This window comes from Microplitis mediator, chromosome 5, assembly GCF_029852145.1.
Source record: "Microplitis mediator isolate UGA2020A chromosome 5, iyMicMedi2.1, whole genome shotgun sequence".
Classification (NCBI taxonomy): domain Eukaryota; kingdom Metazoa; phylum Arthropoda; class Insecta; order Hymenoptera; family Braconidae; genus Microplitis; species Microplitis mediator.
In genome coordinates, this window is record NC_079973.1 from 27,540,273 (window position 1) to 27,562,566 (window position 22,294).

The following is a 22,294-nucleotide window of genomic DNA, read 5'->3' on the forward strand; positions in this document are numbered from 1 at the left end:
AACAGTTGATAATAAACCAAATTCTAATGCTGAATTATAATTAAAATTTTTCAATTAGTAATTACTGTTCATCTTATATATAAGTTGAGGTACATTTAAATATTTTTATTTTGATTATCTATCTTTGCAAATATCCTGGCTTTAGATTTGTTTTTATTCAAATTGTAATTAATGTGCGTGTTTAGTTGAAATATATATATTTTTTTCTCTACAAGTTATTGTCGACTTATGGCTCGAAAAGAGTTGATTTTTGCATTTAATCCGAAAATTTATTCTCTCTATTAAAGTTATTGATGGAGATTTATTAGGTTTAAGTAGCTATATTTTAACTATTTTATCCAACCGCACTTTGCAAAGATAAACAGTTGTTATAATTACGATGATGCTGACGAACGGATAATTTTACAGAATGTTAAAATTTTAAAATATGGCACTTAAAATATTCCAATATGACAGTTCATTTTATTATCAATATTTAAATAGTAAAAACAAATTTTAAATAATAACAAAAACATAAATACATATATACATCATATAATTGTTAAAATACACATGACGTATTTCGGCAGTCTTGAAAAATGGTCGAGACCACTCGCACATTCGTGCAATATAAATTACTTAGTAAGTATTATTTTTAATAAATTTTAAGTTCAACTTTTCGACAGTAAAACTCAATCTTGCAATATCATAATATAACACAATACAAATTTTATAAATAATTTTAACTATAATTAAATGTATAAAGAAATTGCTTTATTTTCGCTTCGACGTGATTTTAAAAAATTGTTTTTTTTCTATATATATATTTAAAAAAAATTTTTTTAACAATTTTGAGATATGCAATTTCTACAATCGAATTTTGTAACAATAATAATAATAATAATAATAATAATAATGAAACGTCTTTATCATCTACATAGTAGAATTTCGCTGATTTGAATCTTTTTTTTTTTTCGTCATTTAAAATTGATAGAGATATTGATATTTACAGAGTATTATCGAATACCGAATCAAGTATTCATTATTATTTAATTTTTTCATGTATATTTCGTCCGTTTAACAACAACATACTGTGAAATATTTAAAAATTTTTTTTGTTTCTTAACTATTATATCTATACGTTTCTATGGAATTATATCTATAATTAAATTTGTATGTATGAGTGTTGTATCGACAACAAAAATTAACTCGCAGGTAGCAAATAGTAATAATTAGATACGACTGTAAAATTTAACAATAGAAATGCACAGATAAACAGTGTGATGGTCTCTTTTCGTAGTGCTTTTGGTTTCATTACCACCCAAAAATTTTTTATTTGATTTTAATAATTAAAAGAATAAAAATATGAAAAGCGGCTATAAAGTTATAAATTTTAAGTGAGAGAAAGAGAATTAGTAGAATTAATATTTTAAACATTTACTCATTGATATTTCGAATTGGTCCCAAAATTATAGTCAATAATGAACAAAATAACGAATGCCAATTGGAAAATATAAAGAAGTTTTAAAAAAAATAATTACTCAATAGGATTCCAGATGTCAAATAATTATTTGGGCGGTAGTTGAGTATTGACATGCAAATTTAGTTTAAGTGTACAAGCAAATGCTTATAATTATTATATACACGCACTGACGAAGAAAATAATGGCTGTGCTTCCGCGGCTAGCTGGATGTGTATGTGTATTTATTTTAAATTATTATTTTTTAATATTTATTATTATTGGCTTTCTTTTAAATGACCGAATTTATCATTGATTTATTAACTATTGTCGTGGTGTATGTGCGCAACACTACTATTCCCTTTTTATAATTACTTTCTCGTTATTCTGAATAGTCAATAGTAATAATAATTATTATTTTAATAATGATCATTGTAACTCAGTCATTTTTTTTTTTGCATATTGCAGTATGAATTTTTACTATGCGCGAAAGTACACAGTTTTAATATCTATTTACAATATCATCTTATAAATAAAAAAAAAAAAATGGAGTTTCGTAAATCAGACGTGGAATAAAGAGTGATGGAGATTTAATTCGTGTTTGTGTGTGTGTGTACATACGGAGGAATAAAAATTTGATATTACAATATTTGTCTATTACAATATATGTGGTTGGTTTCCACACTTGTGCCGTAAAAATCGATTGGATTGTCCGCGTGCCCTCGTCGCGACGCTGACGTCAATCTCGGCGTAACAATTCGAAGCACAGCTCCGAACTAAATAACATATATATATATATATATGCATATTTCACATGACATATGTATATTATTGTTATTATTATTATTATTTCTAACTCAAAAAGTTAACACTCATTTCCTTATTAAATCTTTTCTACCTCAATACTTTTTTGCATGCTTTCAATGCCTAAAATTTTATTTTTCTGTTTGTTAAGTAATGCAACATTCTTATATCTATATATATTGAATTTGGTCGGTATACATTTAATTAATATAATATGCCAAATAAGTATTCTAAATTTATATCGTGTTTCACAAAGTAGTTATTTCAATTGTTATTTACTACTATATATTATCTATGTACATATTCAGACAGTATACGCGCACATTCATACAAAAATTTTAATTATACTCATACAAATATTTTCAATCGAACGTGTATGATTATAATATATTTTTTAGTTTTTAATTTTTTCAATTTCTACATTTTCTTTGAGTAATTTTATTATTATCATTATCAACCCGCTTATATGCATCATATCTTTAAACACTTTCAACTCGATACACTCTTATACATATTTATATACTTATACTTTTCCACGCAAATCTCTCGATTCAAGACATATTTTATTCTTTATAAAGTTATTGTCCTCGTTAAAAAATGTGATTAAAAATCACACGTAATTATTTCATTATTATTATTATTTTAAATGGTCGCAAACGGATTTTTTTTTTAATTCGGGTTTAAATAATTTCATAGGTACATATATATATATATATATTTCAAGTTATGTGAAAATATTGTACAATAATTACATTCTTGTTGAAATGATCAATAAAATATTGGCAGCGTGTGGTCATTGTTATCGAGAGAATTCCCGGGGAAGTAGAATAAAAAAAAAAATAATAAAACAATCACATCAAGAAGTGTTGACTCCAACAGATATACATTTTTTTAACCCCAGTGGAATTAACAGAGTAGTTTAAAAAATTCTGTGGATTATATGCGACCACCTTTTTTTTTATAATATAATAAATATTATTCATAATAACAATAATAATAATAATAATAATAATTTTAATACTAAAACGGGATAACTAAAGATTGAATACGGTCGAACGCATGCATACTCCCACGTACACGGTAATATAATAATTAATTATATGATAATAAAATTAATTAGTTATAATAGTAATAATAATAATAATAATGATTATTATCCAGCTCTGCACGTAACAGCGAGTTTAAAGTATTGTTACTATAGCTCGTTCTATAGTTATTATTTTTATTGCGAGTGGGACTTTTTATAATCGAGGGATAGAGGATAATAATAACTTGAACGGCATTGAATAGCCATAACAACATTAAATTATGTGTTAACAAGGCATCATGTCCGTACCACCTTGGCAGACCCACAAAGGAGTAATAGGAGCAATGAACGAGCCATAGAGAGACCAATGGCGTCAATGGTGAGGATCGTGAGGATGATCGTAACGATCGTCACACAGTGGTAACCCGGTCAACTTCGACGTAACGTACAGAACTGTCGCTTTGTCAGCAGATAACTTCCTTTCCATCTCCAATAATAGCTGTCTCTGATGATATACTTTTAAGCCGATGTTGTGAAATTGACCGGTTCGCTTTTCGGCGAATACACCGCCAAAAGATAAAGCACACAGAGCCAATTATTGTAACAAGTATTGAAGCACCAATAGCCAAATGTAAAGGAGGAAGTCGCAACAGCATTGAACAGTGAGTAAGTGCTTCATCGTAACCAGACGGACAGTGAGAAGTACCGTCACACCACAATGATGTATTTATACAGGCATTCAATTCTGGACAACGTTGCTCACAATCACGCGGTAGACTTTCTCCCAGTTCAGCTATTGCCATTATTGATGATGGCCTATTAAATAATTATTATATTATCAATTATTATCAATTATAAATTATTATTATTTTATTATTTACCATCTTTTGGTTAGTTCAAGCCACGTAACAGAGTAAGAATCAGCTTCATTCATAATAAATTCAACGGCAATTGTTCTGGTTGGATCAAAACGAGGTGCTAGCATCATTGTTTTATGCTCAACAGACCAACCTTTGCTAAACACTTGGACAACATTATGTCTTGAGTCTGATTCAGGCTTAGGACAGACCGAAACATTTACATTTCCGCCTGTGTGTACGATAATACGGTTGCTGGTTAAGCATTTACCACTGCTATTGTTACTATTCATCACTATTCCATGTGTTTCTATGTACAGATATTGTCCCGGTCCTGGGTCAATCAACCACGGATGGTGTTTGCAATTTTTCTTCAAATAAAAGACATAATCATTATTATTATTATTATTATTATCTACAATTAGATTAAGAAATATAGAAACCTGGTCTTCATTTGTAAGGGGTAATTCGTATTTAATTTCCCCTGATGGTCCACGAACTCTTCGCTTCTGAAGACACGGGACGGCTTTTATGAAATCCCAAACACCCTCAAAGAAAATATTGTTGTAATCATCCAGAGCATTCATTGAGTGGATCGTAAAATGCACCTCAACAACGTGGGACAGTGATTTTATGTTTATAGGTAGTGATCGATTAGAGCAGAGACAGTCTCGCTGAATTGGCGCCGCATTCAACCAAGGCAGTTCCATCACCTTTTTATCATAATAAAAATAATAGATAATACATATTTAAAAAATTTAATAATGTGTACAAGTTTTAGTTAAATCTCTCAGCCACGTAATTCTCTGACGAGTCGAGAACAAGAACAAGAACAAGAACAAGAGCTAGAACCATGCGGGCATATCAGAGTTGCATATAAATATCGATCGTTTCTTAAATTTAGTATAGTGCTAGAGGGTGTTGAGAACTAACTCTAATCACGAATTCAAGTTACTACTCATGTTGAGAGTAATAAAGACACACGATGTTAATGTGTTGATGGCAACTGGTATATACATCATATACATGCACACGCAAATACATATAACTTGTATAATATAAACATAGCTCGTGTCAGACAGTTCAGGATATTACGCGAAAGCTCGTTGCACATCTAGGTTAGACCAGATATACATCATCCTACTGTGTTCTTACCATATCGATCTTTTTTTTTTTTCTTTTTTTTTTTTTTTTTTTCTCATAATTTTCAGCATGCACTCTTATTTATCATTGATCACATAGTTATATTTATTTTTTTATTATGATGATATAATAGCAAATGCGTGATAACTAATAATGTAATAATAAATAATAAAATTGCCTTGAGTGAGAAATTGCTGGAGCCAATACAGAGAAAACGATTATAGTCAATACTGGACACACTGCGACATGTTCGATTCCCATTGAGAAGCTTATTGAATCGTAGTTTGACAACTTCATCCTGTTCACCCTCGAATCGATACACACAGCTAAAACAAGTTGAATAATTTTTCATAAATATTTGTTGAATGTTGGAAAAAAAAATTCTTTTATCATGCAAATAACCTTATTATTACAAATATCGAGTTTTAAAGAGTCTTTTTATAGACAGAATAATCTATTTATCTCGTGATAAATAATAAAAAGGTGATTTATTACCTTAAATTTTTAGTACCCCCTCGGCCATAAAGAAAAATATTTCGCGGAGCTTGGAATTTCCGATCCGGGTACTGATCTCGATTTCTGCTGTAAAAGACCCGTGAACACGGTCCACTGCCGTACGGTTCACCATCATGATGAAGATCCACAAACTCATAAAGTGCACGAAAATTTACGGGCCTTGAAAAAATAAATAAAATTTTATTTTTATCTTGTATTTATGGGTATTTTAAATTTACTACGATTATTTGCAAGATGTCTGAGTTTGCAAAATGTTTTAAATTGCGTAGGCTAGAAAAAAAAAAAAAAAAAAAACGTATTATTGATTAAATTTATTGTTACCTGAGAGCTGTAGACTCAATCATACGTATCTCGATGGTGAGGCTATTACCAGAGGAAATAAAACCCTCGACAAGTGAGCAGGGTCGACTGGTATTTTGTAAAATAGCGTGGTCACAAGTTTTAGGGACTCGATCTTTACAGTATCTTGCTAATAGAGATGTATTGCTGGCTGGTCGTGCACCTACTGTCGTTATAGAGTCCCCTGTTCTCTCCATATATCTCAATCTCTCTTTTTCACTGAAATTTTAATTTTAAAAAACAAATAATAATAATAATAATAATGATAAAAATAGTAATAGTTGTTATAATACCAAGATATATCATTGCAATCGGATAAAGGCATCATTTCTCCATCCCAAACGAAGAGAGTGGTATTGCAATCGTCGTCAGAGGCAGCGTTCTGTGAAGGAACAACTGTGGGGTTTGTTCCAATGTGAAACTTTAGTATCGAAAGCCAAACTCTGAACTGGGGTTGTGGTGGTTTGGGTGGAGGCTTTCTCCATACAGTTCCAGGCCGAGTCTCGGGAAATTTCGGAAGTGGTCTCGGTGGTGTAGGACTTGGTACAACTGGTCCAGCTCCGCGCAAATGATACAGACAAGTTGTGTTTCTCGGTAAAGTATGACTTGGTGAGGTTAGTACTCCGCCAGTATTACCTTTTAGCCAAAACTCACATCGTTTATTTTTTGCATAAGTTGGAGAGTCAGCATCAACAAACTTAACCTGTAGTTATTAATAATTGATATAATTAATTTTATAGCAATAATAATAGTTTAAGTAAAATAAAATGATAATTGTACTTGAACTTCAAGTTGAAATCCATGTAACGAGTGTGGTGGAGTGGGATGAAGAAAGGTGCCGTATGGTGAAGTGGTAAACTCGACAAGAATTTCAGCGCCGCTACTGGTAGCCTCAGGGACGGGTTCACCTCCACCGCAGAATTTAAGGATTACCGGATCACGAGTAGTGTAGCCGTCGTAAATAGTCACGTAGTCTTGTACAACATCGCAGTCTTGCCAGAGACGAAGTTCTCGAGGTGGTGGCTCAGCTTGGCTGGCCGGCCGGGCTCGAACAGCAATTAGTTGTCCTCGTGGTTGTCGAACAGTTATAAGGGCATGTTTTCCCGGTGGAATTTCATGTTGTCGTACCTATTATTATCATTATTTTTGTTTTTGTTATTGTTATTATAGATAATATATAATGTTATAATAAACTTACAGCGTAATAGCATGTGAGATTACGTGGATAAAGACCAGGAAAATTTGGTGACTGCAATCGACACTTTTTTTTATCGCAATCGCTAAATATCCGCGAGCAGTATGTACCCGAAATTAGATCCCCGAGGTATTGTTGTTCGGGTACTGGTTTACTATCTCTAGATTGCTGCTCGGGTTCAACCATTTCTACTAGCGGCGATGTCGACATCAACATTGTTGTATTTGAATATTCCGTCGAGAGTTGCTCCAGCTCCACTGCTGTTGTCGGTTGAGTTACTTGAGTCATTCCTATTATTATTATTATTATTATTATTATTATTATTATTATTTGATGATTAAATATTAATGTAAATGAAAATAAAAATATTACCGACAAAAGGATTTCCATATCGAACTACTGCGTCTGATTTACGGATCATCTTATAAGCCATACGAAAGTCAAAGTTAAATCCCGTTTGATCTTGGCTTAATCTAAAAAGTCGGAGGGAAATGGTGACGATCGGCGTTTCACTGTAGTAAATTGCAGGTCCCCAGGATGTGCCACACCACAACCCGCCAACGTCGGGACGCTGAGCTTCTGATATCTGCAGTGATCCGTCAGGACATCCTTCCGCAGTAAAAGAGACGAATTTTCCAAGAGTAAAACTGTCAAAAGTCAGCTGACGACAAACATCGAACACTATTAATACATAATATACCTATTATTACTATTAATATTGTTTTTATCATTATTATGATTATATACAGAATAAATTTATGAAAATTTTCCGGTATAATAATAACTTATAGGTGTTTTCTGGAGTGTTTCCAGTTGAATGACGATTGATACACACTTGACGTCAACTATATAATAAAATATATGCCAAATTTTTTTTTTTTTTTATTTTAAATAAAAGTTTTATCACGACATATTCCAAGAGGAATAAGAAAAATTGCTCGCAACACTATCACTGAGAGTAGATTATTAAAAATTCCTAGTTTCAAGCAATCTATCTTTGGCATTCAATGTATTCTAGGCGAGAGAAGCATATATGTAGGCATTACCTGAACAATGTCCCCAAAGTTACCACCGACAGCATTGAATGTGAGCTTGCAGAAGTAAGGTACTTTGTCCTCTTTGGGTCGATGGAGTTCGAGGTAGTAAGTTTTCCCCACATCACCGTAATAAGTTTTATTGCAAGCTGTAATTAATATCACACATATACATGCACTATTTATATTTTATTTATTATCTTAATATATAATAAAATATATACAGTATATAAAAGTCCTTTATTATTATTATTATTATTATTACGCAAGGACGAGGATTTACGGTTGAGAGCATATAACAAGTTTGGAGAGTATGTTGGTGGTGATTCTACAGTGTAGCACAGAATAATCCACGTGCAGTTGATTCTATTAGATTCAAGGGCTAGCTATTTTATATATATATATATATATATATATATATATATATATATATATATAGTGATTGAGATCACAGGAAATGGAGAAGCCGGGTAAAGGGTTCTATGGAACTAAACCCGTTTTCATAAGAGTAAAAGAGATAGAGAGACGGACATGCTGGTGATCGTATGAGCAGAGGGGAGAGAATGGCGAGCGGTTGTTAGGCGAGTGAATGCCACCGCGAGCCTACAATGCCCGTCATTTCCAGTGTGATGTACCAGTAGCTTGGCCATTTCTCCATTGCATTATTCTGTCATTTCTATTTGCTCCGTTTACACCATCACGATATTTTATTCATAACGCCGCCGTGTCAATTGAATTATTCATTAATATATACATCTATATTTTTTTTTATTTTATTTTTTTATGTATTGACATCAATACAATAATAATCATGGTAATAATTTCTCAATTACGGCATTCTTTTTTATTACACCTAAAGCTGAGATCTTAAATTTTGCCAAGAATTGAAAAAAAAAAAAAAAAAAAAAATTTAGATTTTTAGAGGCTTAAACTCTCTCTCTCTCTTTTTTTTAAATATTATATGGATAATTTATAACAAAAAGGTATTTCTTTGTGGGAAATTATTGGACTGAATGGTATACTTTGGTATAGTAGTTAGAGTAGGGTGAGGAGAATCGCACTATCCGATTATGCGAACGTGGCTGTCGATAAAAACCCTGAGGGGAGAGTTACTAGTCTCCTACTGTGGTGCAGGGTTTCACAAACGGCTAATTGGTTGATGCGCCAACTCAGGACCAATTATCTATTGCTTCTATATTATATATACATATATACTCTTATTGATTTTTCACACAATATTATATTATAGTCACAGATTGACATAATAAACATTTATAAATTTAATCTTATTGTGATGATGACATTATTCGCGACCTTTGAATTCCGATAGTTTAAAATAATAATTTTTTTTGTGCCAACATTTAAGTCACCTTTGTCATTTACTGTTGTTAAATTTTTATAAAAAAAAAAAATGTCAAAATATAAATTGTTAAACATGACACATTATTTCCTATATTTATAAATGTTTTAATTATTATATTGACATTTAATATGATTGACGAAAATAATAGGAATATTGATATTATAACTCAACTACTGAATGCCGGTTATATTACTGCTGACTATGATGAGTCTGACTTGTGATTTAGTTTCACCACTTGGTAACTAAATTTCATTTGTTTTCGTTCTCTTATCTATCCCAACATTTCATTATATAATTTCTCTTTAACTGTACGGCAAACAATAATTTAATAGACGAGAGATAAATGACATGTACTTTTATTACTATTTGCGAATAATAATGTAGATGAACACCAAAAATAGTTATAGTGTAACCAGTGTATTAATAACCAACGGGACGAATTCAAATATACATAAAGTTTCACCCGACGGATATGTGACTTTAGCCACTTGGGAATACCTCGTGTCCAAGCACTTTATTTTTCTTTATCAAACACAATTTAAACACTTGTATAACCCGACTACTGAGGACACTCAACCTTTTCTTATATGGGTTTATTTATCTTATTTTCAGAGGAAATAATTTTAAGTCGTATTTCTATTATTATTCAAATTACGGTTTAATTAACGATGAAAAATAATTATGCTGAGGTACAATGAGTAAAAGAATTTGATATTTGGTTCATTATTAGTACATGATATAATGCGCGATGAATTTTATATACAGAAGAGGGAAAACCTCTCATAAAGAAACCCGTCTCTTTCACGCATGTATATCTCACGATAGCACCCTGCTGCGTTCAAGTAGGGTGTAGTCAAGATTGAAAACAAAAAAAAAGAGAAAAGAGAAAAGAGAAAAAAATTTCTATAGTATTCATTTCAAGCGGTCGACGAGACAACCCTTCGAGCAGGTTACTTGTACGTACCTCATCGAGGGTGCACGGTTTCATCTTTTCTCTAGTCCCCCTGTCATTTTTTTTTTCTTTACTTTTTGCGCCTGGTCATTCGTTTTCTATCCGTACGTGCATTATTTCCACGAGTATCTCGATAAAGTAGAAAGAAAAAAAAAGGTATGATAAAAAAGTGCTGTGATTGCACAAATCCAACGAAAGCTTTAATGAAATCTGTAATACATATATATTTATATATATCTATATAGAGCTTACTCGTACAAAGTCGAAATACCAATGAATTCCAGCTAGACTTTTCCAATTTCAAACAAAATAACAGAGAGATGTTTTAAAATTAGAAGAAAAAAAAAATTTGTCATTAACAAATTGAATTTATTTTACTTAATTCTGTGTTGTAAGCCGCTGTGAGATGCTGTAACTCATCTCAGACCGCTAATGTTAGAAATAACATTGGCAAATTAAAATATTGTTTCATTATCAGAATAATTGTGGGCTCGTCTCACTGTGTAAACGTTGCTCTTGATTATGTGGTGCTGAGCTATAATGTGGAGCTCTGCCGAAGACGTGCCAGACAAAGTACAGAGAGTATACTATAGTATAAGAGGGTGGACGGGCCATACACCCAAGAGTTTACTATATTGAGAATAAAAGTATAGATATATGTATGTAGTATAAAGAGTATGACCTAAATGTTGGCCGCTGGCTGGCGTTTGGCCAGTTGGCTGTGTCTGCCCACAGCCCGCAACCTTACGTACATATACACACACATACACAAATATATATATATTAATACATATATATAGTGATCCGCGCGACTCAACCAAGTGCAACCAAGCTGCACATGCTCTTTACTTTTATATTTTTCCATCCCTCTCTTATTTTATTATTTTATCAACTGTCATATCCATTTGTTTTTTCAATTATCAATTAATTATTCGGGTTAATTTTATTCTGGTGTATAATATAATGGTATCATATTTAAATTGAACCAATTATTGCAATCATTGATAATGTGCATCAGTATATCAGATATCACATATGAGGTTTGATAATAGTAATAAAATATAAAATAAATATTATAATTGGTGATCAAATTTTTTTTTATTATTGTCGTTAAAGGAGACTAATTTGATTATTATTATTATTATTATTTTTTGTGATGTATATTATCAATGATTATGCAGTAACAATAAAGTAAAAAAAGAGTTGCCGGTAGAGTTTTCTAGCACAATAATAGCGGTTAACTGGCCGTGTACTCGTGCCATAAAGGCGAATATCTTAGAATGTCTTAGAATGCTAGAATGCTAGAATGCTAGAATGATGGTTATACGTGCGGTGAATTTATATAAAACCGCTGCAAGAAATTTGATCAGTTATATACCTGCACGTATGTGTACCTATGTATATATATATATAAACAAACCACTATATATAGATAGATCTTATTGGAGTTGGCTACATATTTCATTTGCAGTGTGTACAACTACGTGGATAACACACTGTACTGTTTATCATAGCTTTTTACTAAATTACTGCAGACAGAAACATAAGAGAAAACGCTGATTGATTTTTTTTCCATACTTTCATAAACACATATTATTGATATTACTATGCTTATTTTAAAATAAAATAATTTTATAAATTAATGCTCTTTTATAAAGTTATTTTTATGTGATCTAAAGTCTGACTTAATCCATAGTTTTTCTCCTTTGTTCGACATTCAACGGTAATTTATTAAATTTATAAAAGAAAATAAAAAAAATTAATTTTCTTTTTAAACTTAATTGTTGGAAAATATAATAAATTATAAAATATATAAATAAAGCTGATAAGAATAACAATAATAATGATATATAATATACTTACGGGAGCATGCTCGTTGCTCATCGCTTCCGTCGCCGCAGTCGTCCAAGGCATTGCATACTTTATTGAGCGTAATACATCTTCCGTTCCCGCATTGGAATTCACTTTGTCGGCAGCAAAATACTGTGGCAGTTGTTAAAATAGTAATACGCAAAAACCAATACATATCTGTAATTATAATTAAAAAAGTCAATTCATTATTTTTATTAGTTTATTATTGGTTTTTTTTTTTGTTTTTTTACTTTTCTATTTATACTAAATCGGGGATAGGAATGATTTATGTGCATGAAAAATATCCAATCACGGATCACCGAGAATTGAGTGGTACAAGTTGTCGGGTTGCTGCTATACACATATAACAAGATAAATTGTATACCATATTAACGGTACACATTCACTTGTAAAGTAAACAAAGGATAAGTACCGCGACTATTGTAATCACTGAGGATAAAATATTGAGAAATGAGTCGACAGAGCAACAGAAACTAAACAAAAAAAAAATAAATAAATGGGAGAAATTAAATGAAAAAAAGTAAGTTATACAATTGGCGTTAATTTAGAAGAATCCTTTGGCATTTTCAGTATATACGCTCTGGCAACTAAAGAAATTCACTTCCTGTTAACTTTGCTATTAAAATTTCTCATGGTTTTTTCTTTCTTTTGCCTGGGGTAAATTTGTCGTTTATTCAGCATTGCGAAATTAAAGCATTCGCGAATAAAGTTAGTTGCATAATTTTTTTTTTGTTCCGGCAAAATTATTAACGAATTTTTTTAAATAAATAAAATCAAAATTATCTTAAAAGTATTACAATTATCTGGGAAAATAAAAAATCAGACTTAAGTAAAGCCTGGGTACAAAAATATAATATTACGGTATTAATTACATGTTTATAATTAATAACGTTATTCATTAAAAGCGGTTAGATGGTTTAAGGTGGTATAGTTATATTTTCCTTTTTAATTTGTTACTATACTTTTGGGAATATTTCGTGGTTTGCTTTCACTCAGCGTATTCGCAATATGAGTTTAAAAGTATTATACACGTACTCTCGAAAGCTGTTTGATGTGTATATGGATAGTTATAAAATTATTTAACTTTGCGCAATAACAACTGCTAAGAGTGTATATCGCATGTTGACTTTTTAAGAATCCTCATCTAAATGTAATTAAATTTTTTTTATTTCACGTTTTATTTATTTTTTTTTTTTTCCGTGGGAAATTTGTATTTTCTGCCCTCCGGCCGGAAAGTGGCAACTTTCGGGCCGCTGCCCTAAACGAAGTTGCAACTTTCCGGCTTCGTCGAGCAGAAAAATAGTATACGCACCTTGGCCAGTAAAAAAGAAAGCCTCAGACCACATGTTTGTCAGCCTCGGCTTCGCCTCGGCCAACAATTACATGTGCTCTGAGACTTTTCTTATTTTACTGGCCTAGGTATGTAATATACTATATTTTAGGACAAGCATAAACAAGGATATTGTTACATGCTTCGATAACAAATAAACAAGTATAAAATATAAATTGAGATGTGACCAAGTATTTTATCCAGGTACCAGCGGCCTGCTGATTCTTTCATCCGCTTTTTTTTGTTCTGCTCGCTTGTACTTGTGTCTGACAAAAGATCTATATATATATTTCTCACGTGCCTGCAGTAAAATATAGTACGTGACATGGGAATGATGTTACTATTTCGAGTAGTTTTTCTCGATTGTACATCACACTGACAAAATATCACCAGTAGTATATGTCAGTGTATGGTAGTCGATGCCTACATCTCTCAACGTTCCAGTATATACCAAAAAAACTCGAGAGATAGAGTAGAGTATATCATTCGAGTAGTCTGTTACTGAATACTCGAGAAAATGTCACCAACTATCACTTTCAATTATCTATCGCGACAGGTATTTTTATTTTTTTAATTTTTATTATTTTTCTCGTCAATTTTACGCTGACCAGTGTCCAATATAAATGACTAAATGACGTAATGCTCACTGTTGGCGGTAAACTATAAAGCATACGAGGATCTCTATATATATTTTTTATATTATAAGGGTACCGTGGTGGTCCAGCACGCTCGCGGACCAACTCAGGGATGAGACTTTTGCTCGCTTACTCGATCAATACTACTACCGCGCGCGCCATTCAACTCTTGAGTATCTACAGTGAATAGAGGAATAGAGGAATAGACGTTAACCTTTATACTTGTATTAAGACTTTCGATATCCAACTTGATACAACACACTCATGCTGCATCATCATTTTTCTGTATACACAAAAATTTTATTTAAACTTGTTATCGTATTTGTTGCTATGATTGTTTGGTTATAAATTATAATTACTGTCAATTGCGTTGTGTGGAGGTAATATTAGATATGATTACTCACAACAAACTCTAATATGTGCATGCCAAAAAATTTTAACGAATTTTTAATTAATTAACATAATTAACAATGTAAAATAATGAAAATAATTATAAAGATATAAAGATAATCGTTTGATTTGATGGATCTTAGGGAGCTATGGCTTTAAGGGTCAAATAAAAATGATTATCTATCTATCTATCTATGATAAATAAACCTATAATTAAATCTATTATGTACTTATACAGATTATTAAACTTTATATATTTATAAATACATAAATTTTGTAAACAAGTTTATAAAAAAATAAGTATCTTGGGAGTTTAAAATTTACGTTAAAGTTTCTCAAGTTTATCTCTAATGTTGGTGTCACGAAAAATATATGTTGTTGTTGTTGTTGTTGTTTTTTGTTTTTGTTGTTTATAGACTTACGTATACACTTTTTAACATGACTAAATCTCAGGTTTTCGTGACTTAACGATGGGATGTATATCAGACGTAAAACTTTTTTTTATGTCTTTAATAAATAAATAAATAAGATAAAATTTTTATCTTGTAAATATTTATCAGACATTTAATTTAAATCAGGTTGGTGACTTAAATAAATGTATTATCTATGGTTGATAACTTTTATGAAATTGGATATTAATATAATATTTATTAAATAGACTATAAATATATTTTTTCCGTGTTAACGTTTTTCGAAGGAAAAATGTAAAGCGATTGTGTGCGAATGCTTACACGTGGCTGGCTCATATAATTCTGTATAGATGAGCAGGGGTGAGCGTGATATCTAAAGCTGTGAACAAACCAAGTAGGATGAGAATCAGAAATAGTTAAAGAATGAGAGAGTAAGAGCACCAAGAGAACCAAGAGGTTGGTTACACCCTGCAGTATGCAGTATGCAGTATCCAGGGTGAAAAAAATAACCGAGAGTAAGCGCCGTCAGCGTTCGTTGTGTGTGATATCGTCGTCTGTGATCATGTGTTACTACTACTGCAGTAGTTTTATATACTAAAAGAGTTGAACCAAGTGGCGACGCAAAGAATCATGCAAGTATATTATGCTAGTAAATGCACCCTAAGTATTATGTATAATAATGGAAAATAAAAAAAATAAAAGAAAAAAAACATTACAACACATATAATATCACGTGTAATATAATTTGATATTTACATTTACTGTATATGGTGGTATACAGTAAATTTTTTTGAATTAAATGTGCTGAGAGTATGTAAACTCCTGTTACTTTTTCTGCTTCACTATACTCGCTCTGCTCATTTATTCGCTCAACTCACTAGGTATATCTAGATATCGTAATTGTACGAATATAATAATAATATGCGCATACGTTTTACGTCTCGGAATCCAATAAATTTACAGAGACGGGAATTTTTTTTATGTACCCTTCAGACACTATGAATCCTCTTGTGACGCTTTATACACATCATACAGTTTCACATTAAAACATTTCTCATTTCAAATAAATTTTATATCAAATATCTTTTATTACATTCTTTTATTTTTAATATACATATAGGTATATTATGGTAATATTTATCTTTAAATGTATTTAATTATAATTAAAATAAATATACCATTAAATTATCAATAATGATGTGTAATAAAATCCGATAATATATTATTTTAATAACATTATAATTATTTATGAAAGATGCTTGTAAATAGATATTATTATTATTATATAGTATAAATAACACACACTCAAACTTGAGACGTGAGATCTTATAAATGTTATATATAGTTGTTATTAAATGAGAGAGTGAATACTTGCCCGCGTCGCGTACCGCACTCGTCAACAATACTTGAGTGTTACTCACTTTACTCATCAGTAAATTCAAAGACTTTTCATTATATGTATATATATATGTACACCTACATCATAGAAATAGTATATTGCAAGCAATCTACCATAACTATGTCTTTTTAACGCTCTGTTGCCTAACAATGTTTAACTATTTAACCAATTACACACTTTAATACTCTTTTATAATATATATCACTCGACTATATCCACAACATATATCATGTGTAATGCTTCGTGGCTGATCAGCAGCAACAATAAAATACTTTTAATAATAGTATTTTTGAGCTCTGCTGTGTGTGGATGTATACGTTAAATACTTTTGTATTTTTTTTTTTATTATTCGAGATATTTCCTGTAATGTAAATTGAAAACTTTCATCAATATAAAAAGTTATTTTAATCAGTATGCTTTGAATTACTCGTAAAAAAGTATTGGTAATCTTTTATGATTATTTAAAAAAGTTATTTCAGGATGTGCAGCATACGAAAGCTGAGTATATGTGTAATAAAAATTTTGTCGGACGATCTTTAAAGCAAATAGATCTATTCAAGTGAACTTGGGGTCGAGAGCATATTTACCGAGACTTTAGTCTATTTAAATTTGAAAATAAATCAATCACGTTCTGAGTTATTAAGAAATAAAATTAAAAACAAATTTTTTAATCAAACTTTTTATAACAACTCTTAAGCCGGTTTAATAACTCTCTCTTCCTGTCTTCCTCAGTAACTTTACCCCCATTTCCTCTATAATAAATATATAATACATATATACAAGTTATGGAGTAGAAAAATCAAGATATTTTATAAAATTACATATATAATATTGATTTTTTTTCTTCTTTATGGTGTACGGTCACAAGCTATAAAAATAGCCTTTGAAAATATACAATGACTACAAGTTATTGTTTCCTCAGTATAGCAAGAATTTATAAATTTAAATGGGACATAGGTGAAAATATATACTTATAACTTGTATAACAACTAAATTTTGTTTTATATGTTATTGTCTGTTGATGAAACTTTTGGTTATTTAAACTAATCAATCATGTCCCTTGACATCAATAGTATATACGAATTTGTTAAAAAATAAATTTTGATATTAATGTACTATTAATTGTAATCGTTAAAATAATTTAAGTTCAAAGACCTCATTAATTGTGATTGGTGAGAGTAAAAGTAGCGCGATGCGGCATAGAGCTTTTTTGCCTTTGCGGAAACGCTATCTAGCTATCTAGCTCTCAGGCACGCGATGATAATGAACAAGAGAGTAAGGTGGCAGTGGCGGTGGCAGTGGCGGTGGTAACGGTGACGACGGCGACGGGTTTAATTGGACAGCCGTCGTCTTTTATAACCATCGCCATCACTATTTTATATATATTTAATGATTTTTAATATTTAATATCTTCATCTTATTTATTCGTATTTACCATTTTAATATTTTTATCTTTTTTTCATCGATATAAAATAATTTAACTTTAATATTGTATTTTAAAGTTTTTGTATGCTGATGATTTTTAAAAGTTGTACGAGTATTGTGCATGCAAGGAAGTATATACTAATCGATTGTTCAAAGTTAATATACTTATATAAGAATTTAACGAATAAATCCTTTAGTTTTATAAAATAAAACTTTATTCACTAACTTTAAATTTTGTTTTAATTCCTGGTAATTTATTATTATTAATATCCGTAATATAATATTCATAACGTCCAATATATATTATTAATATTATTATTTTTATCCACTACTTGATAACAAAGCTTTAGCTTTTAGCTCACCTCAAGTCTATCATATTCCTTACGTTCTAATAACAATTAATAACCTATCGATTTATTTTTTTTTTTCTCTCGCCAATTTCTATATAAAAATAATATTATGTGGTTATTTAATTTAAAATTTATAATGGATATAAAAATGAAAGATGATTTTTATTGGTAGTGTATTGTGGGATATATAGATATATAATGATTGGTTAGAGTACAAGTATGAAACACCTCTGGGGGTTAACGTATGTCCACCATGATATGATCAAACTACCGCCGATTGCCGATACGATCATTCAACTATGCATAATGCATATCTATGTGGTTGTTTGGTTGACGGACATATCGGATTCGTCCTACCAGCTACCAGCTACTAGCTACCAGCTACCACCTATACGTGAACCAACATGTTCTCATCTTCTCCTACAGTAATCCTTGATTAATTACTTTTTCCCCGTTATTTCAAATCCCCAATAAATATTATCATCTTTATTATTCACATCTTTTAAATATAATCCATTATTATTTTTTACGTGCACTTACGCATCAAGAATTTATGTATTTGACAAATACTGGACTTGTATCAATGGGTAAATATAATATATCTATATATATATTTATCAGTGCTCGAGCTCTTGTATATTGTATATGTAAATATTCGATGAGTAAATTCACCCGACACTCAGCTCAAATATTTGAGTTATAATCTTTTAGTTTTGCCATTGACGATTAATTGCAGACGATTGAGTGAAATAAATATTTTAAAATTGCTCTATGTTATATCTACAATTTTAATATTCAATACATTACTTATACATTTTTTATGCCCGTTTCATTCGGTTTTGTTGTAAATAAAAGTTTCTTAAATTTAATTTTGTCAATTTCATCCCAATGTTATATTAGGTTGATAGGATAACCGATAGATTACGATGATAACCCAAGTTAAATTAATTAATAGCAATAGTAATAGTTATGAAATAAACATGTTATTTTCCAGTGTATAAACACTTATCATCAAGTAAATATTATTTATCCTCTGTTTGCTTTTCGTACAAGTTGATTTATAAAATGGCACAGACATATTTTTAATTTATCTGAGCGCACGTATTATATACATGTTATATATACCATCCGAAAAAAAAGATATATATATATATAGTGATATTTTACGCGCATCAAAAAATAGGACAAAGTAGTTGAAAACCAAGAGTAGTTACACAGCGTTGCTCTTAAAAGAGATGGTTCTTTAAAGATTTAAAGTTAAATAAAAACTTGAGATGACGCGTTACCGACCGCGAGCAAATATTAACGTAATTTAATTTTATCGCGTGTACGGTTGTGCTCGAGTATTTCATTAACTAACATCTAAAATAATTTAATATGAATAAATTAAATATTTAAAATTTTTTTAAACATCACTCATTCCGAGGAGTTGTTCTTTTTTTTTTTTTTAAATAAAAAAATATGAATCCATGACTACTTTTTTTTTCCATTAAATAGTTTTACAACAATGATATTTCTTCAGCACACTATGTACTGGGTCAATTATATATATATGTAGTTAAAAAAAAAAAACTTTTAAATAATTCATAAACAACATTATAGCCTGTGCGAAAACTAACGATATTATTTTTTCTGTTATAATAATAATTTTATGGGCTTAAAATTAATAACTATCAACACTAATAACTCATGTAGCGAGATATTATAATCTCTGTAAAATGTATTACATGATGTAATTTTGTGATTAAATAATAAATGATTATTATTATATATTTATACTCTTATGTTCTCAAGCATCTATATTATGCATTAATGATAGCAAATATAGTCAAAACATTTATCAAGTATATACTTTTCTATCTACTGATTAATAAAAAAAATCTATGTATATATTTAACATAAACTAATGAAACTGTGGAAACAGATTAAAATAATAAAAGAATCTAGTTATCTAGTTTTAATAATTTCCACGTTAAAATACTTACTTTCGATTGTCTGTGACGGAGTTATAAGATGTAATTATTTCAAAGATCTCTAAGTTTTAATACTGGTTAATTATTGTGCATTTAAATTCTTGTCATTTGCTGTAAAAATAAAAAATAATGATATATATATATACATATATATATATCTCATGTAAGGGAGTTACGTAAAGTGAAAATACTTGTCTCGAAATATAAAAAAAAAAATATATTTTAAACTTTGTGAGTCTGGAAAAACTGTAGAAATTACAAATGCGTTTAATTTCACGGCCAAGGACTAAAAAGGTAAAAATACTTTTGCGTATGAGAAACTGAACTTAAAAGTGTTCTTGGGGGTAATTTTCTTTTAGTAAAAAGTACGATAAAGAAAATAAAACTGTGATATTAAAGGAGAAATTTTTTAATATCAAGGGAAATAAATAAAAGTCACACGTGTACATAAATTGTTTGACCAGTGGAAATAACAATTTATATAGTTCATTTCTATTGGGAGAAAATAAAAAAATACTGCTGATAATTAATTGGTGTTTATTTATAAAATTGAGTGAATTTTAGTAGATGTAGAAGGTAGAAGGTTAATCTCAAGATTATTAACCAACTCTGCATACTTATTATGACACAAATAGTTTATACACTAGAGGGATGTAATGAGGATTTATTTATCTGCACGGATATAATATTTATGCGACATTGTGGTTTTTTACAGTATGATATATGTATATGTATTGACTTAGCTAGTAACTACAAAGAATAGACAAGTACCATATTGACTGATATGTCATTTTATAAAAAATAAAAAAATTATGATACTGATAAATAAAATACTAGTTGGTATTTAAATATATATATATCAGTGAGTGTATTTGTCGTATGATAAACCTCGGTTATAAAAAAATACGTACAGTTAAAAGAAGGAAGGAGCGTAAGGGCGCTCCTGCACGGCTGGCTGTGATGCGACTGCGAGAGCGAGCCGTGCAGAAGCGGCAGTGAGCTTGACCTAGTTTGCTATGGTCGGAATGTGCGCGGTAGTGTACGCTATCGCGACGCGGGTCTCACTGAGCTCCGTTCCTCAACCAAGTCTCCTCGAATGTTCACCCCCGCCATCAGCGAGTTACCACCATCAGCAGCAGCACCACCAGCAGCAGCAACATCAACCCCTCGCAACCCTGTACTGCTGCTGCCGCCAGAGCTGTTGTAGTGATCGTTCCGCGCAAAAGCACCGATAACTACCTGGAGCGACCACCACTACTACCCTCTACTACCCTCTACTACTCTACTACTCTACTACTGTGCTTTTCTCTGCTCCACACTCTATATTGATCACTGTGCGCAGTGATGCTACCTAAAAATCGAAGCTTCTTTTACTATACACCATGTTAAAGCTATATATATGTATATGACAAACGCATTTATTATACCCGGTTGTATCATCTGCTGACCAATCTACTTCACTGACAGCATCTCATCTCTCAGTGTAACAATATTATGTGATTATCATGCCCATCACAATCTCGATGCTAAACATCAACCAATTTTACATTTTCTGTAGAAAAAAAAGAAAAAAAAATCAGCTTAATCTCATCATTCAGTCAGCCAGCATGCGCTTACTGTTTTTTATTCCTACGGCATTTGAGAACACATCGATACAAACCAGAAGGTTTTCATATTATCAACAGCCAAGTTAAACTTTTATGTTATATTATATATATAATAATATGGAAATTTATTGTAATCTTACATTAGCATAATTTTTTTTTTTTTTTTATCAAAAGAATAAATTCAAGTAAAATATATATGATAATAATAATTGTATTTCGGTTTTTTAATAATTAT

The 22,294-nt window shown here is 30.5% G+C and overlaps 1 protein-coding gene across 3 annotated transcripts; it reads right to left on the reverse strand.

Annotated features, from left to right (window-relative positions):
* Nucleotides 1-17: 17 nt before the first annotated feature.
* On the reverse strand, nucleotides 18-21,723 carry LOC130668861 (uncharacterized). Of its 3 annotated transcripts, XM_057471355.1 has the most exons (14): nucleotides 21,364-21,723; nucleotides 20,465-20,563; nucleotides 12,532-12,696; nucleotides 8,366-8,502; nucleotides 7,692-7,980; nucleotides 7,323-7,609; nucleotides 6,905-7,252; nucleotides 6,418-6,827; nucleotides 6,107-6,343; nucleotides 5,765-5,944; nucleotides 5,448-5,595; nucleotides 4,570-4,839; nucleotides 4,151-4,497; nucleotides 18-4,085 (listed from the first exon to the last, which is right to left on the reverse strand). In XM_057471355.1, the coding sequence occupies exons 3-14, from the start codon at nucleotides 12,692-12,694 to the stop codon at nucleotides 3,734-3,736; spliced, it is 3,168 nt and encodes a 1,055-aa protein (XP_057327338.1). In that variant the 5' UTR covers nucleotides 12,695-12,696; nucleotides 20,465-20,563; nucleotides 21,364-21,723; the 3' UTR covers nucleotides 18-3,733. The 3 variants fall into 3 exon arrangements, with proteins under 3 accessions (XP_057327338.1, XP_057327340.1, XP_057327341.1); XM_057471357.1 differs by lacking the exon at nucleotides 20,465-20,563; XM_057471358.1 differs by lacking the exons at nucleotides 12,532-12,696; nucleotides 20,465-20,563; nucleotides 21,364-21,723 and having other exon boundaries at nucleotides 7,692-8,000; nucleotides 8,366-8,414.
* Between the last annotated feature and the right edge of the window lie 571 nt (nucleotides 21,724-22,294).

Bases quoted from the DNA above. Each gene is read 5' to 3' on its own strand.
- LOC130668861 (XM_057471357.1), bottom strand. From the start codon at position 12,694: ATGTATTGGTTTTTGCGTATTACTATTTTAACAACTGCCACAGTATTT. The intron at 6,828-6,904 runs GTACAATTATCA...TAATAACTACAG, and splicing joins GATTTCAACTTGAAGTTCAA to GTTAAGTTTGTTGATGCTGA. The intron at 5,596-5,764 runs GTAATAAATCAC...AACTTGTTTTAG, and splicing joins GGGGGTACTAAAAATTTAAG to CTGTGTGTATCGATTCGAGG.